This window comes from Pyrgilauda ruficollis, unplaced genomic scaffold (genome assembly GCF_017590135.1).
Source record: "Pyrgilauda ruficollis isolate IOZ18807 unplaced genomic scaffold, ASM1759013v1 scaffold15, whole genome shotgun sequence".
NCBI lineage: Eukaryota > Metazoa > Chordata > Aves > Passeriformes > Passeridae > Pyrgilauda > Pyrgilauda ruficollis.
The window spans coordinates 13,103,343-13,126,326 of record NW_024513654.1 but is presented as its reverse complement, the minus strand read 5'-3'; the positions used below and the strand labels follow the sequence as shown (position 1 = coordinate 13,126,326).

The window sequence follows — 22,984 nt, the reverse complement described above, 5'->3', positions numbered from 1 at the left end:
ACCTGGATGTGATTTACTGGGATCCTGTAGACACATTCAAGTGGGCTCTGCTCCTTTTTGTGTCATCCTTCTGAACCTGACGTGGGTCTCTGAACAACCATACCTTTCAGCGTGCTCTGTGCTGTGTGATTGGATAATGTGCTGTGAGTGGTGTCTGAGGTCTGGCTCTCCTTGGGGAAGGAAGTGTGGGAACCCTTCTTGGTTGATTTTGGGTGTCCTGGATAGGTAGAGGAGAGGTTTTTATCACAAACTGAGAGCACTCCTCGGGTGAGCCACTTAGCATGGTGCTTTGTTAGAACTTAGTATATTAATTTCCACTGTCAAGAGGCTGCTCTTCCCTTGTGATGCACAAGAATTGGAGGAATATGTTTGCTGGAGCCCCAGAGTCTAAGGAATTGTCATGGTTTGAAAGCAGCCTCATCAGGGGAGCTATGTTAGGAGCCCAGGAGCAGCTCACTTGAAGGTAGGGTTTGCTTGGGTAGTAAGTGTTCAAGTATGAACTGGGACAGAACAACATTCAGAAATCTAAGCAAGGGGATGACTGTTGGAGGAGTTGGTAAAGCAGCACTGTTGGGGCTGTCCCTGTGCAGTGAGGTTTGCAATGGTCCATGTTTGTGCCTTCACAGAAGGGTGGGCAGCTGCTGCTCCTTAGCTGGCCAGTGGCCCAGCCACTGCTTCCCCTCCGTGCCATGCAAATGGAGGCAGCTGCACGTTGGTTCCTGCCCTCTGCACAGCCCTGTCACATTGTGGATGGCTGGCACTAAGGAAGCAGCTGCATGCCTTCCTCTTTACCCTGTTTCATACGCTGTGCCCACTCAGGTCTAAACACTGATGCTGTTTGCCGAGATAGCAAAGTCACCAGAGCATCCTGACTGCATGGAAGAGCCGCATGACTGCACAGGAAGGAGCTGCTTCCAAGTACATCCCAGGCAAGTCATGGGTGTGAGGGGGGAGTTCTTGTTTTCCAAACATTACTGCCTTCAGCAATGGTGGCAGATGGGGAATTCCCAAGGTGTCATGTTGGATGGGAGCAGGGCTGCTGGTTGTAGATGTGGTGTGCTTCCTTTGCACACTGCAGCTTCCCACACTTCATAGAAGGATCATTCCATCCCTGGAAATGTTCAAGGCCAGGTTGGATGGGGCTTTGAGTAGTCTGGTGTAGTGGAAGTTGTCCCTGCCCATGACAGGGAGGTTAGAACTGGATGATCTTTAAGGTCCTTTCCAACACAAACCATTATATTGTTCTATGAAATGTCTGCATAAATCAGCAGGCCAGGTCAACTGCCCTGTCATTTTTCTAAGCTTACAGAGACTCCTCCAAATTGCTCTATTAACAACAACATTTTTATTAGATAAGGCAAAATAAACACCAGGAAGCTGTGCCAGAGAGCTGCCCGTCACCTCAACCTCTTAGCAGCCACTTCCTACTGGGTCTTACAGTCTCCATCCCCACTGTTAGCTGCCTTTATCTTCTTCAGCTCCTTCTGCAGCTGCTCTTCTGCAGCCAAGATCTCCTTCGGCTTCTGGTACTGTAGGACAGAGAGAAATGCCCTTAGCACTCCTGAACTCCTGTTCAGCCTCTGCCCCAAGTAGACTGTTGCTGCCAACCCAGCAAGGGCCCTCCTGCCAAGGGAGGCCTTGCCATTACCAGCAGCCTCTGAAGCCTGTTTAGAGAGGTGGTGCTATCAAGCTAAAGACATTTGCCAAGTTCTGGAGTGTCTTTTATGGTGCAAGTAAAACTTTCCAGTTAGGTGTGGAATCTTGGTCCCCACCAACCCCTCTGGAATATCCTGGCAAGCAGATCCTTGCTGTGCTCACTGACCGTATGCTCACAAGTGGTTTATATATATATATATATATATATATAAATATGTGGGGTTTTTTTTAATGCAGAGAGAAGTAAGAGTTGCAGTTCCTCTGTCTTCCTTTCAGAGGCCTCTCACCCAGCTGCAGCGTAGTGGTGGATGCAGGTGCTTTTTGCAAGGTTTGGCCAGTAGCAAAGAGAAGCTCAGGAGGACTCAAGGTGCTCCTCTTGGCCCATTTCCTCTGCACGTGCAGCCCAGGTTTGCTGCCAGGTTTCTCACACAGGGTGTGCCCTCTGTGTAGCTGACTTCTGCACTGAATAAGGCAAACACCTGTTGCTCAAAAGCATCTGTCTGCTCCTTGCAACAAGAAGTGTGTGTCCATGTTGCCAGTCTCTTGCTTCCACATGTGTGGAAGTGTTCCCTCTCTGACACAAAGCAGCAGGTGATTATTTTTTTATTATTCTGTTTTAAGACTCCGAGACCTCAAAGTGCAGCAGATCCTTGGGCTTTTGTGCTCTGAGACAAAAGAAACAAGTGTCACTGAGAGTGGAGGCTTGCTCAGGCCTGAGGGAGGGAATACATGGAAAACAGGGCACGATAGACACTCTTCCACCTGCATGTCACCTTGAGCAGCAAGCAGGGCCTCTTCTGCCACCTGGGATCTCTTGGCTAGTGTCAGCATGCCCAGTGTAATCTGAAACTCCCAGCGACTGTGTGACAGAGAAGGAGCTGCATGGGTGACCCTCAGCTCCGCCTCATTTCCCCATGTGTAAAAACTTTAGCTTCTTTGTGGACATAAAGAGAAGGGCAGAGTGCTGATCTGCATGGTTAAAATCTCACCGTGATGATCAGGGTGTTGTTGGCATGGGTGAAACTCAGGGCAGCTGCATCCAAGGGGAGGTGGTATCGGTCCAGATCAGGAATAGAGAACTTTTTATAGTACCTACAAATGAGAGACGAGACAGAAATAAGAAGGTGGGGTTTCTATTCTGCCACTAGGGGTGCTGAGACACAGCCTGGTGATCTACAAAGTGTACATGAGGACAACAGACCTCTCAGGGTTGGCAGGAGGCCCTTGTGCCATGTTGTGTGCCTGCCGGTGCCCCCAGGTTAGCAGGAGCACTAGAAACAAACCTCCAAACTGGAAACCAGAGTTGGCAAAGTCCTGAAGAGCTTTGGTGTGTGACAGCAGGCTTGGTCCCTCCAGCTTGCTTGTATGTTTAGTGCCAGCTATGGTTAGACTACTCAGCCCTACCAAGGTGTTCCTTGTCTTTTTCCCTGCTCATGGCCTCTCATTCCCTCTAAGTAACAGCTTTCTTTAGCTTCTGTCAAAATAGCTGTCAAAACTCTTGTGCCATGATTTCCTCTGTGAGGCACCATTCTGTGTTGCAATCCTTCCTAAACTCCTCTTTTGAACTTCTTGCTGTACTTCCTCGGTAGCTTCTTGCTTCGGTGGCATGCATACCCCAGGCACAGATCTCCAGGTGTAACTGCCCACAATCACCTGAGCCTCTGCTCTGCAGCATCTCCATGCAGCACCTCCCAGATGGTGACTGTGGTGCTCCTCTGCACTTACAGCTCTCCTAGTTCCTTCCCTGGTTTCTATCCCAGTCTTCCAATAACCTCTCACATCCAAGCAGAGGACAGACAGGTTTTTGCCAGCTAAGAGATTTCCTAAGACTTTGGAGCCAGAACCCTGCAGACCTGTGTCTGTGTTTGCCTGTGCATTGCTTGCCCTGCATCTACTGCTTCTCTCTGGGGCTGCACCAAATACACTGGCTTGTGGTCTTGTGCCCACCCAGAGGCATGGCTGGATTCTTAGTCTCTTCCAACACTCTTGTGGGCAGTCCTCTCCAAGGAATTGGCCTTAGCTGGTACTGAGGTGCCTGGAGCAGAGTGGGAATAGGCAGTGGCTGTTGCCATGAGGGGTGGTTCTCAATTCAGCTGGCTGTGTGTGAGGCTTGGCCTCTCTAGCTACCTCTGCCCAAACTGCAGTTTATTTTCCAAGTCACGGTGAAAACAGCTACAAAGGGCAAATGGCTTTCCCGGTGCAGTGGGAGGAATGTACACGGCTTGTTACCGCAGGGCTCAAACCGTTCTGTGTTGTCACTGCTGTCGGTATTTGGAAAAGGTGGCAGACATGGATAATAAGGGAGATGTCAAAGGTTAAACAGCAGAGATTAGATGAACACAAAGACATGTTAAGGAAGTGTTAACTTCTTACCGATTAGACAAAAAAAAAGCAGTACACAGAAAAAAACCCCACTGTTTCAAAGGGCCTTGGGAGTCATCAATGAAACAGCAGCATTCTGCTGCCCCAGGACTAAGGAGAAGGGGAGAAGAATGGCTTTGGCTGGCCTCAAACTAAAATCTGTGACAAGATCAAAGGAAACCAGATCTGCCTTGCCAACCCCTCCTCCTCCTAACATTACCACTGCCTCTCACTACAATAATTGAATCATGTTTGGCGTTTGGGGAGGGGGCTTTCTAGGTTTGTTTTTAGAGTTCAGTTTAATGGATTTATTTTACAGCAAGAGGTTTTAAGCAAATCCCACTTGAGCAGCCCTTGCCGTGGCCAGAGGGAATAGAGTGACTGGTGGAAGTGAAGAGCTCCTGTCTGGGCTGGGGAGGTAGCTGATAGGTGGTTATCCCAGCCGGTGCAGGCTGATTCTCTGCCCTCTCCTCTCACCCCATGGCCAAGGGGCAGTATTACACTCTGAGCCGGAGTCCTGGCCTGAGATCCATAGTATGTATGTCAAATCACCTCTATTATTTTCCTACTGGAAACCCACTTTTTGTTAGCCCGTAGGGAAAACTGCTACTGGTATGCTGAGAATTTAGAGCTGAGCTATTGAGTAGTGACTTGGCAGCCCATCCTGTTACTTGTGCCTCTGGCTGGCGGTCAGCACAGCTCTGTTGCTCAGAAGCAGCATGGCTGACTTCCAAGGGTTGGAGAGGCTCCGAGGCTTCCTTTCTCTCCCGTAGTGATGTGCACTCTCTCTGTGGATTCCATGCTGTTGTTGCTATCTTGGAATTAGTTGCTGAGTGGTGCCTTGCCCTGGCCGAGACCCAGGAGAAATGATCTAAGATATCCTGGAGCCTGTACTAAGTGTGCTAGTGCTGGTGTCTGTCCCTGCTCCCTACTGACAGCAACGTCATTCTTGTCCTCAGTGAGCTGGCTTTCAGCTTAAATTCTGAAAGTCCTTAACTGTCAGGCATAGGCCATGAGTTGCTGTTGGGTCCTGTGGCACTAGTCTGTGAAAGAACAAGTGTCAGAACAAGTGTCATGGAAGACCCTCCCAAGAGCGGTACAAAAAAGCCAGAAGTCAGGTAGGGCGTAGGTAAAGCCTCAGTGCTACATTATAACCTTATGATACCTACACAGGAAATTCCCACATACACAGGCAAGGAACTTCCCACATACACACCACTATCAGTAGGACTGGGAGTAGATAAGCCTGTCTGTGACAGTATGTGGTTGGATTTAGGATCAAGTACTCCATTCCTGTCCTAGCTCCATGGATATCCATGTGTGGCTGATGGGAATCTCATTAATCTTTTCCTACATGGTCTCCCTACTAGAGCACCATTGTTCTGTGAATTCCTCTGTGTGCATTTAGGCCAACATCTTTCTGTATTAGAGCTGCAATTTTTTGCTGTTTCTATGGGTTAACTTCCCTCTTCCCAGCTTTCTGGTTTTGAGTCCCCAGGTATGCTGGTGTGCAGAGCTCCAGCAGCCCTTTACCGGGAGACTCGCGAGTGCCGCGTCGCGGAGCCCTCGGCAGCAGAGGGGCCGCAGTTCTGTGCCGACAGCACCACCTACAGCCACTTCCATCACCTTCCCTTGTGCTCCCAAGGCTCGTTCCGTGCACTCACTTCACAGTACTGCAGCTCATCTTGGCTTATCTCAGGTTGTAGATGCTTTGGGACACTGTGTGTTTCATTCCATGTGAGATGCCATGTATTGACACACTGCAAGATATGGCTTTAACAGCATTTTCCATTTTCTTCCTCCCATCTCAAATCTCACTTGGCAGAACACTGTGGTGCTTCCTTCCCAGATTCAGTCTGTCTTTTTTGTTTGCTACCTCCAGATCATGTCAATTGCCTTGTGACTATTGGACATGTTTATGCAGGGGGATCTGTTTGGATGCCCATGACTTTGCTTCCATGTTGAATCCTGCAGCATTCTGAGATGCAGTGACTAAATCAGAGGGAGAAAATGGAATGTTCTAGCTTCAAGAAGTCTTCAAGGCTCTTACTTAATTTTTCTAAGAAAGTGACATCTGACAGTAAGATGAGTGCAAGCACCGCCCTACAGGAGCCAAGATGAGTTTGCAATGTCCAGTGCAGAGCTTGGGAGGCCCTACTTGTAAACGTGTCTGAGGCAGTTGGGAATGGAAATTGGGCAGCAGGAGACATGTGCTGCAAGGTGAGGCCCCTCAGCCCTTGCACGCTAGGGACAGAAGAGGGGACAGCCCCCCGTGCCAGCCCACCCCAAGGGACTGTCAGCACTGGCAGTGCTGTCCTTACTGACTTCTTGTTGGTGGTCCGGATGACACAGCAGCGCTGCTCCTCCTCCACGGAGACACTGTAGACCTCTTTGGGGTAGGGAAGGTTACGGATCCGCCACTGGAAGCTGCTCAGGGTATCCTTCCTCATGAAGATAGGCTAGAGCAAATAAGTACCTTTAGCAAGGCCCCTCCAGCTGTCTCCTCTCCTCCCTGTCTCCTTCCTGTACTACCTTGTGAGACTCCACATGGGAACAGCTGTTCTTTCACACTGGAGCATTAGGGAGTAACTCAAGAAGCTGCCTGAACATCACTCTCCTACAGCTAAGGCTGCTCTGCCTTTGCCCAGGGCACTGCTTGCAGGAGGCTGAGAGTGTTCAGTGAGGAAGCCTTGCAGTACAGGGTTACAGGGGCCTCTTCCTCACAGACAACCAAAGAGTGAGCTCTGCCTGCTCTAGGAACCTGCTGGATTCAGTCCTAGCTCTGCCCCAATTTGTAGTGCAGAGCTGTGCTTGTGTTTCAGAAGCACAGCTTCTGAAAAGATGATGAGAGACTAAAACAGCTGTACCCTCAGCTAGAGGGGTGTGAAGATGAAACAAGCTGTGCCCTATTAGGGAGCAGCCTGCTATGCACTGCCTGTGCACCTTTCATTGCTACCACCTTTGTTTCAATCCCCTGACTTGTCCTGGCACTGGCCTTCCTCTCACCCTGCTCTTTCAAGACTGCATAGTAGTTGGCCACACAGAAATACAGTTTCTTTACTTAAGGAAACTACAAATCTCTTGAAGACTCCTAAAAACCTAAGCTGTGCCTTCTTTCTACGCAGTTTTGGGGTGACTTGTAGCAGAGTGCTGGGTGCATTAAGGCTGTCTCTTGGTGACCTGCGCTCTACCAGCTACTGCTGTAAGCACAAGACAAGGTGGTTTTAGGTGCAGTGGTACCTGCAGACCCTTACATACATTGGAGCTGCTCTCTGTTATAAGCTCTGACTCCAGTGCTCCCAGGAGTGGCGAGGTCGGCTCTCCCACTTCCACCTGCCACTTGCCAGTGCCCCCAAGGGTGTTCTTCTCTCGCCATTTTCTACCTGGGGAAGAGAGAAGGGTTTTCATTTGTCTGCTCTCTAAGAACTCCAGCAAGTGATGGCCAGAGCTGCCCAGCACACTGAGATTATATGAATATATGTATCTTAATTCCAGTAATTTCAACTTTGGTGTGAGTTGATCTGCTAGTTGGCCTATTCCTAGGTCAGAAATTCTGTGCTGAATGCCTCTTTTTTGCTACTTGGTGCTGAAGCCATGGTGGGGTTGTGACAGGTGCTGTGCTGCAGCTGATGTTGTTTTGGACAAGAGCCATAAACAGCACTTTGTCTGTGGTAGCAGAAGCCACCAAAAAGCATATTTCAGCCCTTCATGTGGTACAGACTTGGTGCCTGGCAACTATGATGGCAATCTCATCTAGTCCATCCAAGTCTGTTGTGACAGATGGGATGTTTGGGGGAGATCCTGGGCTAAAGCAAGGTGTGCTATGCCATGAAAGTCAGAGAACCCTGGCTGCAGGCTGGATCCTACTTCTGTCCCTACAAAATTCTGCTAGACATGCCTGCCTCCCAGAGTAGGCAGGGATGATTTGTTCCTGACCGGGTGATCCCTCTCAACAGCCCTGAGGGTACAGACCCACTGCCCTGCAGAGCACCACTTACTGATTAACTGGCCAGTCTTAATGTCATACTCTTCGGCCATCTCCTTGCCATCCTCGAACAAGTAGTGGATCTTCCGCTTCCCTAGAGGCAAGGCAAATGATGAGAGGAAAGGGGACGCAGCTACCCCTGGGTGTAGGGCTCTGTCCCACTGTCTGGGGCCCTATCCCACTGTCCGGGACCCCGTCCCACTGCCCGCGTTGATGTCCTTCCTGGGGCCCTGCCCGGGGAGCGGGGCTGTGCCCAGTAGCGCTCCCTTCCGCGCCCGCCCGCTGCAGGACCACCCCACACGCCGCGGCGGGGGCAGGCGAGGGCTATCCCGACCCTCGCCCCGCGGTTACCGTCCTGCACTAGCGCCGTCTTGCCGGCCGCCCGCAGCCGCTCCAGCCAGCTCGGCACCGCCATGGCGGCCGCGCCGTCGCCGCGGCAACGCGGAAACTTCCGCCCGCCGCCCGGAAGCGCTTCCGGCCCGGCCGAGCTGAGCGCGGCCCTGCCCGGCCCGGCCCGGCCCGGCCCCGCGCTCGTTCGGGGCTCTTCTCCTCTCCGGCCGTCCCCCCTCGGCTCCCCCGGGCACAGCCGCGAGGTCTGGGGGGTCGTTCTTGCCCCCGAGGTTGTGGGTGCTGCCAGCCCCGAGTTGGCGGCCTTGAAACCTTCGCGGCCTGAGGAGGCTGGCAAGGCAGGTTTGGTGTCCGTGGCTTGTAGGAGTTAAAGTACAGCCTGCAGAATCACACTTCGCAGCCCTGCAGCGTACTTGGGCACCCAGAACCTTGGCGGGCTTTTGGTGTGGGTTTTTCTTTATCTAATATAAAGGATTACTGTTTCCAGAGGGGTTTTTTGTTGTTGTTGTTTGTTGGGGGCTTTTTTTCTTTTTTTTTTTTTTTTTTTCTGGCCAAACGTCCTTAAAACTGAAACGTTTCCACGAAGGTGAGTTTTAGAAAAGTAGCAGGATTTCTGTTCCCATGGAGTTGAACGTTAACTCTTGCTCACAGAAGTGAGGGCTTGAGTCGAGCTCTGGGTTGCTTTTCAGAGGATTATGTTTAGTTCTTATGAGAAGGTGACCACAGCAGGAAGCCATGGCCCGATGGGACCATTTTCAGCTTTTCCAGGTTTGGTAGGATAGGTTTGTGGTGGACTGTGTGTGAGAACTCTAAGAGAAACACAGAGTGCTGCACAGAGCGGAAACCAAGCTGGTGTTTACTCAGTGCTGCAGCCACATGGCTGTTGGGATGTACAGTGATCTGCGGCTTGTTTGGGCTACAAAATCTGAGCTTCTTGTGTCCTGGTAGTACAAGCCCCGAAGTTTGCATTTGCAAGGCTTGTCATGGTAAAGCTACAGTTGTACCGGTATTGAACTTGGCTAGTTAATCTTTAGTAATTTGCTATTTCCAGATGAAGCCAAGTTGGGAGTTTTCCTCTTGTGGCTGTGTGAAACACCTGGTGTCAATCAGTGTTTTGTCTCATAGGTGACTGGATTTCAGCCCTGGCAGGGGAAGTGTTTCCCTCTTGGGTATGTGCTTAAGGAATACCTGTGAAATAAAGTTGCTTCTTTAGGCTGAGCAGATAGGGGCTCTAAACTGTTAAAGTAGTTGAATGCTTTCCATTGTAAGCACTCAGCTGCAGAGGTTTCTAAGACATTCGGTAGGGTTAACTTAAGTGACTTTCTGACTTTGGTTTTTCTGACCTTGTGGACTGCAATTCTTGATTCCAGTTGCCTCTCTCAGGCTGAGCATTTTTGGAAGGCAACAACAAAAATCTTCAGAACAACAAAGACAGTGAGCAACATGGGTGAAACTTGAGTTGTGGTTAGGTAAGATCTAAGCAACCTTGCTCTTTCTAATTTGTATCTAGCAATTGCTGCTAACTTTCCCACTGGGCCTATGGAGCCACGAGGGATTGTCAAAGCCTTTCCCAAGAGGAAGAAGGTGAGGGATGACTCGGAGAAAAGCATCCCTCCAAAGATCCTGAAAGAGCAAGGAACAGAGATACCTGAGGGTAAGTCCTGTGTCCCTGTGATGCAGGTTATAATACTTATACCCAGCATGTTAACTGCAAGTGCTGTTCCCCAAATGCTTTTTCTGGCCCTCAGTGTGTTCTCTGTAGTGGTCATGGCCAGCTTGGTTTGGTGTGTCCAGCTGGAGCCCCCCAGAGACTGCCTGCCAGGGCTGGTGCCATCAAGTCCCATGTGAGAGCTGTAGCCCTGCTGGGCTGGGGCACTTTCTCCTGTCACTGTGTCCCTGCCCCTGTGCTTTCCTCAGCAGAGTGGCTGAAACCAGTCATCGCCTACGTGTTGCAAGCCGGCATTGGCCGGGCCAGGGCCGAGATCTTCCGCAGGCAGATTGCCCAGAACGGGGGTGTGGTTCACAGCCAGCTCTCCTCGGAGGTGACACACGTCATTGTGGCCGAGGACATGGACTGCGAGCGCGCCTTTCGGCTCCTCAGATTAACCAAGCTGCCCCCAGGACTGCAGCTGGTGAAGGCAGCCTGGCTTAGTGCTTGCCTTAGAGACCAGAAGCTGCTGAGTACTGCTGGCTATGGTGTCTTTATCCCTCGCAGGTATGCAAGTGCCACTCTGCCGTTCCTCCCTGCATTTCTTCTGTCCTAAACTAAGCAGCACTACAGTTTGACCTCTGCTCAAAATCATGGACTGCAGCTCCTTGCAGCTTCTATGAGCATGGCTCAAAGTTCTGTGTGGTAGCAAAACATGCACTAGGGCCCAGAAGTACTGCCAGAAGTCCTGTCACTTGCTACAGGTGCTAAAGGCACCTCTTCCTGATCCATCACTGATAACAAGATGTCTCTTAAAAATACTGGGGATTAAATACTGTTTCTTACTTATTGCAGATTAAAGGTAGAGAGAAATTGGAAACTAGGCACAAGAGGAAATTAAAAATGGAGCAGCAGGCACAGATTAGGATCAGAATGTTTTGGCAATGTTTTGGAAAGAGAGTCTAAGAGCGAGGTAGGTAGGAGTGGAAGTTGCAGGTCAGCAAGGTGAATGTTAACTGGGGAGTTGAGCTAAAACCAGAGTAATTAATCCGTGATCTGAGAGAGTACAATTCATATGGGTTGTTCGGTCCATCCCAAAACATGCAGAAGGATTTCTTGGTCACACTTCTGGGGGTTGAGAAGTCCTGCTTCTCCTGTACTGAGATGTCCAATCCATGGCAGGTACCTGGAGGAGGAGGAATTCCAGAATGAACAGCAACAGATCCTCGACAGAGAAAAAATCCAGCTCCCAGCAGAGGAGGGAGCAGTGAAACTGAGTACTGAATCACAGGTGGAGGATTCCTCACAGCGAGGCTTGGGCACCCTTGGACAGCAGCAACTGGCTGAGGTGAGGCTTTCCTGCACAGATTCATCTCCTTGTGGGCAGATCCTGCATGCTGCTTTTCCTGGCTGAGAGCATCCCTGCAGGGACATCATGTGAGATTTTCTCAGTGAAGGGAAGGCGTTTGGATGTTCCAGTGAGCCATAATCAGGCTGTGGACATGGTTACTGCTTCTCTTTGTCCTTTTTAGGTGTTACAAATAGAAACAGCGCCCCTAAATTGCTGTTCCCATCAGAACCTTTCCAGCTGAAGCAGTCCTGGTGCTCTAATCAGGACAAGGCTCACTATGGTGATACTCACTTATGTCCTTTTGAGGAATATTCCCTGTCTGAGAATATCTTCTTTTCAGGAAGCTGTCTGTGATATTTCATCCCATGTTCCTGCCTGAGGCATATGGACCAGTTCTCCACTCCTTGGCAAACGCCCTGTTCAGAAACATGTTTGTACAGTGGATCAGGTTGCTACTAGAAGAGTCATGGAGGTGTTCTTAAAATATCTGTGTTGGATTATTAGTGGCTTCTGCTGTGAGTCAGCATCTCTGGCCTGCTGTTAGCTTTCCTTCCTTTCTCTGTATTTTTGCTCAAATTTGCTGAATTCTTCTTGAGCGCTCATGTAATTTAAATCTGTCTGTAGCAAAGTTACCTCAAACATCCCCAGCAGCTGCATTGTATTACTGGCATCCGTTTTGCAACACAGTCCAAAATTTTGTTGCCCAAGGTCTGTAATTACTCTCTACCTGGCAGTTCACTGAGGGCACAAAAGCCACATTTGTAGACATTTCAGTAATGTCCCAAGCTTAGATCTATGTGACCTGGGGAGGAGTGGGATATGTGACTTGGGGGGGGAGTGGGATACTTGAGACCCAGCTGCAGCAATAAAGCTGAAACTTAGTTTAGAAGTAGCTTTTAAGCAGTAGTTCTCTGCAAGGCAGCCTCATAAGCAATGCCAGTTAGTCTCTGTTAACCCAGAGCTGTCACCCCAGGCTGCCTGTCTCCCTCTCAAGAAGTCTGTTGCTACTAGTTGGTTTTGCACATGTGGTTGTAAAGAGTCCATCAGCTTTGATGAAGTGTAGAGAGTCAGGGGTTTAAGGGCTGTTTCACCTCTGTGACACTGCTGGCCAAGAGGATGGGAATTGCTTCCAGCTCCAGCTGCAGTTCTCTGTGTTGTGAATGGATAACATGCTCCTTTATATGCTTTTAAGGGGCTTACTGACTTATCTGAGCCTTCTGAAGCTTTGCTGCCCTTAGAGAGAGCAGCATTTCAAGGGAGTTGCATTTCAAAACAAATTAAACTGATGAAATCTGTCAAATTTTCAATCTTACCCAGTTTTCAGAGTTATAAAACAAGACTGCAAAACACATCTCATCTGTGTGTCTCCAGACCTCCTGCCTCCTCAGCCAGCAGAACCAGAGGTTGTAAGGATGTAACTCTTCCTTAGGCTCACACTCTGCTGAAACTCATAACAGAACATGGTGTGCTGCATGTAATTGCTAGACTGATCCCAAACAGCCCTGCATCACTCAGAGTTACTTCCACAACACGGAAGCTCTTGGATCTTCATAGACTCCTGTGTTTATACATCAGGGGAGATAGGGACCCCAGTGAGCAATGCAGTCTCCAAAATCTCTGTGCGGCTTTCCACTTCTATCCCCTTTTGTTCGTTACCTGAAGCTGAGGCTCATTGTTTCTTAAGTCTACACAGAGGCATCTTAATGCTGAGGGTATCAGCAAATGCATACAGTGGTTCTTTCTTCTGTCACTGAGGAATGTGGAGTCCTTTGTGTCATTCCTTCCTCCCCTTTTCTCTTGCAGATAGCCATGGGGAAAATGTGGGGATTTAAGTTTACTACTCTTGTTAAGATTTTGTGTCTGTAAACGGAAAACAAAGTTCAGTGCCTATCTGCATCATGGGATAGAAGTTGCTGAGTCTGAATGTGAGAGATGTGTCTATGCTGCCACCAGATGAGCTAAAGGTTTCCCAGTAGGAGTAGGGAGTCAGCATCTCTGCTAGCCAGGGATTTTGGCATTGTCATACCTTGCTGCTGGCAGCAGTTGCTCACTTACTCAGTGTCTTACCTCAGTTAGGAGCTTGGCTGTAGGAGGGGACTGTATGTTTGAATCACAGGTAGACAGCAGTATAGTCTACTGTGCAGTGTGCAGTGTGCATGTGTAGCTTGAGGTGTGAGGAATTGTGGTGGGCATATAACCAGCCACTTCTAGAGGTGGCAATTGGAGCGTGGCATGCCCAGGAGGGAGGGTGGTTAGTGCTCTGGCTTCCTAATCTCAGAACTAGCTTGTGCCAAGGGGATGTATGAGGCATGTACTTATTCTCACACAGCTGCTTTCTGATCTTTCCCTAAAGAAATATTCTGATGATGAAGACAGTGAAGGAGAAGATGCTGGTGTCACCCAGGGAGACCTGGAAGCATTGATTTCTGGCCGCTACCCTGTGAAATCATCCGAGGAGATCAGTGACAGCTCTGACACAGTGGCCCAGCCTCCCAGCAAGTGGGTTTGTGCCCAGTCTTCCAACACCAAGAAGGAAAATCACAACCAATGCATCACAGAGAAGTTGGAAGTGCTGGCAAAGGCTTACTCTGTCCAGGGGGACAAGTGGAGAGCTCTGGGCTACTCCAAAGCAATCAATGCGCTCAAGAGCTATCACAAACCAGTCACCTCTTACCAGGTAAAACACCTCCCCAGGGGGGTGGAGCAGGGAGATGGACCTTCGATGGAAGTTGTATAGCAAGTGCAAGTTGAGATTTATTGACCACACACAGTGTTTGCAGAACAGTAGAAAAATGGATTCTGAGCCTTTTAGGGCCAGATCTGGACACTCAAGATAGAGAGTGCCTTCCTTAGACACAATGCAGGGACATTTTCACCTTGCTCTTCATCAACAGCAACTGGCCACTGATAGTAATAACATGTAAAACTAACTGGATATGAGTCTTAGGGGCTGTGACAGTCCAGCAGTTCAGTGAGTTCATGTTTCAGTCTCATTCTGCAGGCTTGTCCTTTTCCACTTGAATTGATCAGCCAAGGTAAGCCTGGGCTAGAGAGGAGATCAGCAGGCAGGACTAGTCCTGCCATGTACCCTTTACTCATCAAATGACTAACCAGGCTCTGAGTCAGTAGCAGCTCCCCAGCTTGTCTATGATCTTTGCTTTTCCAGTAGCAGCTCTGGTTTCTTTCTAGGAAGCCTGTAAAATCCCTGGGATTGGGAAACGGATGGCAGAGAAGATCCTGGAGATCTTGGAGAGTGGGCACCTGCGCAAGCTGGATCACATCAGTGAGAGTGTGCCCGTGCTGGAGTTATTTTCCAGCATCTGGGGAGCAGGGGTCAAGACAGCTCAGATGTGGTACCAGCAGGTAAGTCCAGTGCCTTACACAAGAGGCTCTTGGGTTATGGTTTGAAGACTGCTGCTGAGTGTAGGAGAATTACTTTCACAAATAGTTTTTAATTGCCAATATCTACAGGTAAGATTTAAATCTGGTTTTTTTTGGGAGGAACTATGAGGTTGGGTCCCATTGTGTCTCAGCACCATGCTGAGACTTTAATTGTGCTGGGACAGGTAAAGGACAAAGATGTGGAGAAGAGGAATGGGAGACATGCTGCCTCTTCTCTAATATCACTTTTTGGAGCTCATGTCACACTAGTCATGACAATGATGTTGCTGAGAGCCAGGCTTGAATCAGGTCATCTTGGCCTTGAGAGCTCCTGATGCAATTGCTGACTGTTGGCCTGTAGCTGTCAGAGTAGCAATCCATTTTGTCTGAAAGTTACAAGAATGAGGTTGAAATAATTGTGCCAACAGGAGCAGCCCAGGCCACTGGATGGGTTCCTTCTTTAAAAGCAGTTTGTCTCCTGAACATGAGCTAATGAAGCCTGGTTTCCTGTAGTGTTCGGTTTGTGATTGGATTCTTGGCTTAAAAACACGTTTGTGTTCATGCTCTCAGCTTTCCCTCATTGGGATGTTGTGGGTGTTGTTCCTTTACCTGCATTACATGTTTTCCTTCCAGGTGTAGGGACACCATGCCTTAAGAGCAGTAGCCTTCTGTCAGAGGAAGGGTGGAGATTAGAGGTGCGCGTGGATAGTGCGATTGCCTAAATCCCTTCTTTTAGGAATCGGGCCCTAAAGTATTCTTTACACATGATCTCAGAAGCTGTGACTTGGCCTGAACTTGAGACAGGCTAAATACAGTCTTCCCAAGTCTTCATGGCAAGTATGTGAAGAGCAAAGTCTTGGTAGATGTCTGAATATCAGCACATGGTCTGCTCTAGGGTTTCCGGACACTGGATGACATCCGCACCAAGGCCACTCTGACCAGCCAGCAGGCTGTGGGGCTGAAGCACTACACGGATTTCCTGGAGCGCATGCCTCGGGAGGAAGCTGCAGAAATAGAGCAGACTGTGAGTAGCTTGGCCACAGGCCCTCAGAGTGCAGTACCTTGTGAGACATGACAGGAAGGTACAAGCTGTGAAAATAGCCCTCGTGTTATAGCTGAGCTCTTCAGCCGCTCCTCTTAATGGAGTCAGTGCTTGGGGGACCCTTTTTGGGCATGGGCACACAAGGCACCTACCTTGCCCTGTAAGAAAGTTCAGTCTGAGTGTCTGGCAAGGAGGAGGATACTTCACTGAGGTTAGTCCTACACACTGCTTTGAAGAAGGCTGCATGTGGCATGGTGGGATAAGCAGGTTCCCAGCTCTCCTGTCTTGCCTCTCATCATGTCTGGAATGTCTGCTTTCAGCTGAGGTGTCCCTGGTGCTGCTGCTTCAAAGGAAGCTGTGAGCACCTCGTGATCTAGTTGTCAGCTAGAGAACAGAGGGTGGATACCCTTGGTGGAAGCAAAGGGGATCCAGGCTGCAAACAAGTACTGCTTGCTGTAGGATGCTGTAGGACTCCATGACTGTGGGGTGCTAAGCCAGTGTACCCTAATGTGAGCAGAGAGCCTGGGGGACACACTGTCATTGCTTCCCCTGTGCTGTCAAGTCACCATGGAAGCAGCAGCCAGTGTGACCCTGTCACTCGGCCACAGGGCCTGGCCATGAAGAATACCTTCCTGCCAGGCTCCTGCTGGGGTGTCAGTCCTGTGTGCCGGATTAGCCATTTTGGTGGTGAGTGGTCCCTTTCCCAGGCAGGCTGGGCTGAGGAGCTGGCTCTTGGGAATGGGTCTATTGTTATCTTGATGGGATTACTGTGCTTCCCTCCATACACAGCACACACACCTCTGATCCAGGCCCTGGAGAGAGAATGAGGGATTAGTCACTGTCTGTGCTGCCTGTCACAGTGAGATCTGAGGAGCTTTTAGGCTCTCGGGTGGGGCTGGGAGTTTTCTAGAAATCTTCATTTAAAGCCAGAAGGGGGGCAAAAACACCAGAGGAGAGCTTGCTCCGCATGAGAAAGGCTTGTGGCTTCTTGGAGCACCTTTGGGGCAAAGGTTAATGGGTTTATCCCTTGCTAATGAAGGATGATCCCCAAGAGTGACAAGGGGCTGTGGGCACGGACACTGCCTTGCTGAACCCCAACCTCCGTGATGGCCCCATCACTAGGAATTGCTGAGCCCTTCATTATTTGCTGCCAGCAGGGTGATTGGCACAATCAGGCCAATAATACTTTAGGCCTGTCAAGGACTTGGGAGCCTTTCTTAAACATGTAATGAATAAAGCCATCAGAGTTAGCACTGTCTGCACAAAACAGGAGCTGGGGTCCAGCTTGGAGAAGACTGTAATAGGGGAAGTTCTTATTATGTGTTTGATTGCTGGCAGCAGTATGTTGGCATCCCTTTGGTGTGGAACAGATTGTGCTTTTTTTGGGTCAGGAAACCCAGCTCTCCTGCAGAGGCAGAGCTCCTTGCAGGAGTGAACTCCAAGGGGTACTCACAGATTTTCTGCTGTGTTGGATCCTGCTGGGGATACTTCACAAGCCCATCCCTGTTTTTGAAACAAGGCCTGTGACCATCACCTGTTGAACTGATTTGCTTTGTGGGCAGAACTGGTAAGCCTTGTGCTTGTAGGACAGCTGAAAAACCTCTTATCTCATGCTGTCTCAGAAACCGAAGGCTCTGAAAGCTTGTGCAATACTTTGCCCCTTCGTATTCCTGCTTGTCCCAATACAGTGCTCCCAAGAGCTGATGGTTGATCACTGTATGGTGTGGCATTGTGCAGGACTGGGTGGAGGTCACTCTGGCTCACTCTTCCCCCGACAGCAGGTCAGCCTTCTTGGTGGGGCAGTGTGCCATGCCTGCATCTGGAGATGCAGGACAGGCCTGAAGGCAGCATGAGATCCTTTGCTGCCTTGATCAAAAGGGCATGGTCTGACTCCTCATCCCTCTTTCTCAAAGGTCAGACAAGCTGCCCTGGCCCTGAAGCCTGGCCTCGTGTGTGTTGCCTGTGGCTCCTACCGTCGGGGGAAGGCCACCTGTGGAGATGTGGATGTGCTGGTCACTCACCCGGATGGGCAGTCTCACCGTGGGGTGTTCAGCAAGCTGCTCAACAGCCTCCGCAGGAGCGGTAAGAGGGTGGGGAAGCTGCTCTTACAATGGCCCAGGCGAGGAGGCAATGAGGTGGATGGCATTCATTGAAGGATAGGTGATCACTACTCCCAAGGATGGGACATCTTGTTAGTCCTTAAAATTACTGCCCCTGGACCCGGTTCAGCTGTAGCTTTAAGGAGGGAATATTGCTGCAGCTCTGCATGTTATCCCTGGGGTCCCACAGCTCCTTATGGTCCCACTGTTCTCTAGGCAGTGGGGAGTTCAGCATGGAGGTGTCCATCTGCCACTGAGCTCCTTTTGGCCCGTTCTCTCTTCCCAGGCTTCCTTACAGATGACCTGGTGAGTCAGGAGGACAACGGTGATCAGCAGAAGTACCTGGGTGTGTGCCGCCTGCCCGGGCCGGCGCGGCGTCACCGCCGGCTCGACATCATCGTGGTGCCGTACCGCGAGTTCGCCTGTGCCCTGCTCTACTTCACGGGCTCGGCTCACTTCAACCGCTCCATGCGCGCCCTGGCCAAGACCAAGGGCATGAGCCTGTCGGAGCACGCGCTCAGCTCGGCCGTGGTGCGAGGCCCTGGGGGTGCCAAGGTGGCATCTGGCCATACTCTGCCCACCCCCACCGAGAGAGATGTCTTCATTCAGCTGGGGCTGCCTTACCGGGAGCCCTCCGAACGGGACTGGTGATGCCTGGTTCTCACCCTGGGCTTGCTGCTGTGCTGCTGTTTTGAAGGATCTGATTTCCCCAGTGGTGGAAAGGCTCTGTGGTGCCTGCAGGCTGAGGAATATATCCCAGCAAACTGGGGCTCCTTGTAAGCATGAGGCGTGGCTGCTGGGCAGAGCTCTGTGGCTTCCTCAGCAGAGGCTGTGGGCTGGACCCACACTGGAAGTGCTCTCTTGGTGTGGCTACCAAAAGGGCTCACTGCCCATCCCTGCTCTCCCCAACTTTGGAATATTGGGTTGCAGAACCTTGTGATCCAGCCCCTTACAGTGCTTGGGAACAGGGGAAGTGGGATGCATCTTCCTCTGTATCTGAGCACTGACACTGTGAAATTTCTGTTCTGAGCTGTGAATGAAGGCAGCAGAGGTCTAGCTTGGTTCTGTGACAGGCTTTCCTCCTCACTACTGCTGGCAGCTGCTACTGCAGGAGTCTCAAGGGGTTAGCCTGTGCTGCTGCTGTGTCCTGTCTGAGCTGATGTGTCCTTTGATGGGTCCTATTCCACAGGGCAAGACTGCTGTGACTGCCACCAGCTTTCCCTGGTGCCAGCTAAGCCTTGAAAGAGACATAGGGACCTGAGGTGCTGTACCTGCTTGCTCCCAGCCTTGTGTTCTGAGGATCCTCCAGATTTACTCAGAGCCCTGGTCTGGCCCAAGACCTCCTTTCTTGGTGCGGGAGAGGAGCTGAGCTCACAGCTTGGGGAGGTGTGCTCAGGAGGGATTTGAATGTAATGGCACTGAATATAACCCAGCAGCGCTGTGTGTCTGTCTGTAGGAGGCATGGAGACAGAGAGAAGCACAAGGAGATAGTCAAGTTGTAACTGGGGCAAAGCAAAAGCTTTTCCCTTTCTTTTTGTGTGGAAGCCATGGAGTCATCTGGTTTTTGGTCAGGGAAAGTGTGTGTTTGTGTATACGTGTGCATGTGGCAGGTCCCACCAGTTCCATGGGAGTGAATTTTATTTCTCAGGAAACATTGACTGTTTTATATTGTGGAGATGAATTTCCCAGAGTGCTCTGTCTGTTGCAGGTATTGCAGTGGTTTATCCTGGCAGAGATGCCCTGGTGGGCATTTCCGTGCCAGGACCCCTGGGCTCTTGCTCCCTTGTGGGGGATCTGGCCCCATCAGGTACAGTGACAAAGCTGCACGTTTGCTGCTAGGGCAGGCACAAACCAGGTGGGTTTGCACAGTTCCTGTGGCTGCTGGGCACCAGCAGGGCTGGGGCTTTGCTGGGGTGGCCCACACCCCAGCAGTGGCATTTGTCAACCCAGCCTTTCTGCTGGATACCTGAGGGAAGTGAATGTCTTTTGGCATGTCTTGGTGCTTTGAAATTTGAAGTGTAATAAATAAGTCCCTTCTATCTTTTCCCTTGGTATGTCTGTCTTTTTGCACTCTGCACTGTGACTGTTGGGACTGTGGCTTACCAGGAGCTCCTCCTGTGCTGGTTCATTTCCCTGGTTTCAGTGGAGGAGGAGAACATGCAATGGAGATCATCACTGTTGGACCAGCACTTCTGGCTCTCAGGGCAGGAAGCTGCTGGCCATCATCCTCCCATACCATCCTCTGTCCTGGCATCCAGCTGGCCATGTGGCTGAGCTGGAATTGGCTGTTCACTGACTCAGAATTCTTGAACTCTGGGCCTTTGGAGGGGGCAGAGGGCCCTCATGTGGCTAACTGTAGCCAGTGGGCCATGGATGGATAAGGACCATTTCTCCTCGGTGTAGCTGTGGAGGTTGAAAAGGGCAGGAGATGAAGGAGCACAAGGAGCTTGTCCAGAGCAGCTGGAGGGTGACCTTTCTGGATGTTGCTTCTCCCTCATCCTGGTTCTGAGAGAGAAACATGAGAAGCTGGGCCGTGCCACTGCAAGTCAGCCCTGCCCTGGCAGAGGGGACAGAGCTGTCCCACACATGCTCCTCTCTATACCTCTAATCCCTGCCCTTGCAGCAGGGCCTCACCACCCCCTTCTCACAGCCCCCCTCCTGCCTCTTCCAAGCCACAGCATGCCCCACTTGGCAAGAAGGTACAAGTGTTGGGGGTACTGGGGTGTCTGGGAAGAGGTGGGTGCTGAGTCCCCAGGATCAGTGCAGGCAGGGAGAGCAAACATGGTTTTAGGCATCTCTAACGAGGTCTTGCCTAGTTTCTGCTTCCCAGGAAGGGGCTTCAGCTATTCCCCCCTCCCCAGCACACCCCCTCCCACTTTCCCTGGCTGTGAGTCTGATCATCCTGAAAATTAAAAATAAAACAAAATGCAGCAGCACTTAGAGAATGAGTGGAAAGTCGTGGAGCTGGGACAAGCCCTCGGGTTCTGCCGCAGAGCCCCTTTCTCCCACTCTGCCATTCCTGTACCCTGAAGGTGAGTCTAGATTGGGGTCTCAGGCCATTCCTCTCCCCTTAACAAGCATCTCCCTGCCTCCCTCATCGAAAAGGAAGAAAAGCTCTGGACAAAGAAAAAGCTCTGGGTGTTAGGCAGCCCTTCCCACCCTGCTCCCTACCCTGTGGGAAGGATACCCATCCTTAGCTGTCCTGCTAATCCTGGTGCAGGGATGGGAGGGGGCTGGTGGAAAGGGGTGCAGGGAGGGTAGTTTGGCTCCAACTCTGGTACTTTGTGTTCATGAGTAAATATTTGCTAATGGCAGCATGGCTGGGCGAATGTAGGGGAGCTGCTGCTCCCCCCGTCGGAGCAGGCAGGGAAATGAATATGAATTTATCATGATTAGGTGAACTCAGCAGGGAGAGCGGGAGAGAAAGGGCTAGGCAGGGAGGGGGCGGGCGAAGATGGATCTGTGCAATAAAATTAAATAAGGACACCAAATAGAGTCACTTCTCACGCACTCGCCCGCCCTCCTGTGTGCAGGGCCTCTCCTGCCTCCCGCGCTTCTCTGGCTTTGCTGATTTCTCTCTTTCCTCGAATTTATGAGGCCAATTATGAAGATGAGGTTGGAAGTTCTCAGAAGTTCACTAAATGCAAAGTGTGGTCCCTGCTGTTCCTATCAAATTAATTAACCAAGCGCTATTGATGGCCGGGCTGACGTCGGTGCGGTGCAGAGCGTGAGGGAAGGGCTGCTGGGGTGTCGCTGAGCAAGCCTGGTTGGAGAAGGCCTGGAGGGCAGAGCACCCTGCAGGGCACCCTCAGGGCCAGTGGGTGCAGAGTGAGCCCTGCCTGGGCAGCAGGAGCAAGGAATGCAGCAGGGCATGCATCAGGTCCCGGTGTGATGGTTTGTATTGCAGTCCCTGTTTGCAGCAGTTTCCTCTGTCTGGAGTAAGATCCAGCTGGGTGATGGCAGAGCTGCCCTGAAGGGAACATGGCATGGATACATGGCAGGATGCTGGGCCATGTTCTGTCGAGGATACCATGGTAGTGCCTTGTGGTCTGCACGAGCCTGTGTCTGCAGGAACAAAGCCAGGAATCAGCGCTCTCTCAGAATCATCCCCTCCATCTGGTGAAGGGACTGTGACCCCAATCCCATGGGAGTGGTCTGCACAGGGGCTTCATGCTTAGTAGACAAATGGCTTTCCCTATGGCTCAGCAGTGATGGTGCAGCTGGGACAGGCCTAATGCCACCCTCCCTTGCCCCTTGACTCCCAGCAGCCCTCCCTGCCTCAGTTTCCCTGCCTGGGCTATAGGAAACAGCCTGCCTTGTAGGATCTCCTGAGCAGACTGTCCTGATTCTACACAGCCCTTTGGCCATCCCTAACCTCTGTGCGAAGCCACCCAACTCTGTGCAGGCTCAGGGTGCCAGTGAGTGCCTTTGCCACAGGGGCAGCCACGTGCCTAGGTCACGCCAGCTCTCACATGCTCTCTGTCATGTCACTCCCTTCCAGGGAATGTGTTCTGGGGGCTGTCTCCAACATGACCCCCATGCCTGCCCTGTCCTGTAGGAATGCGCCCCCTAATGACAGAGGGGCAAAACTACCCTTGGCCCCCCAAAAAAGGAAAGAAGCCTAGAAGCTTCTCTCAACTCTTAGGTGAAAAGCCACCTTATAGGGCCTCAGGGACTTCACCAAACACCAGAGAACATCTAATTGGATAGAAGCCAAAAAGTCCCGCCTGATCAATCAAGTAGAAAAGAACAGAACAAAAGCGAAGAGGGGCTTTTGTGTGAAGTGTTTCTACCAGGGGCAGACCTCTGTACCTGGCTCGAGTTTTTCTATTTGTTATGTTACCTTTTATTAAACCTTTTTTGTTTCTAACACTGCAGCAGAAGCCATCCTGCTTATTTTATGCCCTCAAAGTAGTAGCTGAGCTATCCTTGGGTGTATTAAGTGTTTTTCTAGGGCTTATGAGAACTGGCCCGGGACAAACAACTTAATGCTGTCCCATGGTTCACTCACTGCAGGGAAGGTGCTGCAGGGCTGGGATGTTGTGAGTCCCCAGTCTGCTCAGGTGCAGGTCCCCTCTGCCAGGTACCCGCTGGGCACAGGGCTCCTCCTTCG

At 50.9% G+C, this 22,984-nt stretch overlaps 2 protein-coding genes across 6 annotated transcripts; one reads left to right on the top strand and one right to left on the bottom strand.

The window, feature by feature from the left end:
• Positions 1-1,330: 1,330 nt before the first annotated feature.
• On the bottom strand, positions 1,331-8,466 carry DPCD (deleted in primary ciliary dyskinesia homolog (mouse)). The gene is made up of 6 exons (XM_041461218.1): positions 8,354-8,466; positions 8,016-8,096; positions 7,276-7,400; positions 6,343-6,476; positions 2,646-2,748; positions 1,331-1,529 (listed from the first exon to the last, which is right to left on the bottom strand). Exons 1-6 carry the CDS (start codon positions 8,415-8,417, stop codon positions 1,425-1,427), a joined length of 612 nt encoding a protein of 203 aa, XP_041317152.1. The 5' UTR covers positions 8,418-8,466; the 3' UTR covers positions 1,331-1,424.
• A 4-nt stretch (positions 8,467-8,470) lies between these two features.
• On the top strand, positions 8,471-19,915 carry POLL (DNA polymerase lambda). Of its 5 annotated transcripts, none has more exons than XM_041461213.1 (10): positions 8,471-8,688; positions 9,861-10,004; positions 10,268-10,565; positions 11,181-11,346; positions 13,703-14,026; positions 14,539-14,712; positions 15,626-15,754; positions 17,461-17,553; positions 17,686-17,854; positions 18,158-19,915. In XM_041461213.1, exons 2-10 carry the CDS (start codon positions 9,890-9,892, stop codon positions 18,520-18,522), a joined length of 1,833 nt encoding a protein of 610 aa, XP_041317147.1. In that variant the 5' UTR covers positions 8,471-8,688; positions 9,861-9,889; the 3' UTR covers positions 18,523-19,915. The 5 variants fall into 5 exon arrangements, with proteins under 5 accessions (XP_041317147.1, XP_041317148.1, XP_041317146.1 ...); XM_041461214.1 differs by having other exon boundaries at positions 8,471-8,936; positions 10,271-10,565; XM_041461212.1 differs by having other exon boundaries at positions 8,471-8,936.
• Positions 19,916-22,984: the final 3,069 nt, after the last annotated feature.

Excerpts from the sequence above, each read along its gene's own strand:
- DPCD (XM_041461218.1), bottom strand. The coding sequence starts at position 8,417 with ATGGCGGTGCCGAGCTGGCTGGAGCGGCTGCGGGCGGCCGGCAAGACG. Across the intron at positions 2,749-6,342 it reads ATCCGGACCACCAACAAGAA|GTACTATAAAAAGTTCTCTA; the intron begins GTCAGTAAGGAC and ends TCTCATTTGTAG. Across the intron at positions 1,530-2,645 it reads ACAACACCCTGATCATCACG|TACCAGAAGCCGAAGGAGAT; the intron begins GTGAGATTTTAA and ends TCTGTCCTACAG.
- POLL (XM_041461213.1), top strand. The coding sequence starts at position 9,890 with ATGGAGCCACGAGGGATTGTCAAAGCCTTTCCCAAGAGGAAGAAGGTG. Across the intron at positions 14,713-15,625 it reads CTCAGATGTGGTACCAGCAG|GGTTTCCGGACACTGGATGA; the intron begins GTAAGTCCAGTG and ends GGTCTGCTCTAG. Across the intron at positions 15,755-17,460 it reads CTGCAGAAATAGAGCAGACT|TGCTCCCAAGAGCTGATGGT; the intron begins GTGAGTAGCTTG and ends GTCCCAATACAG.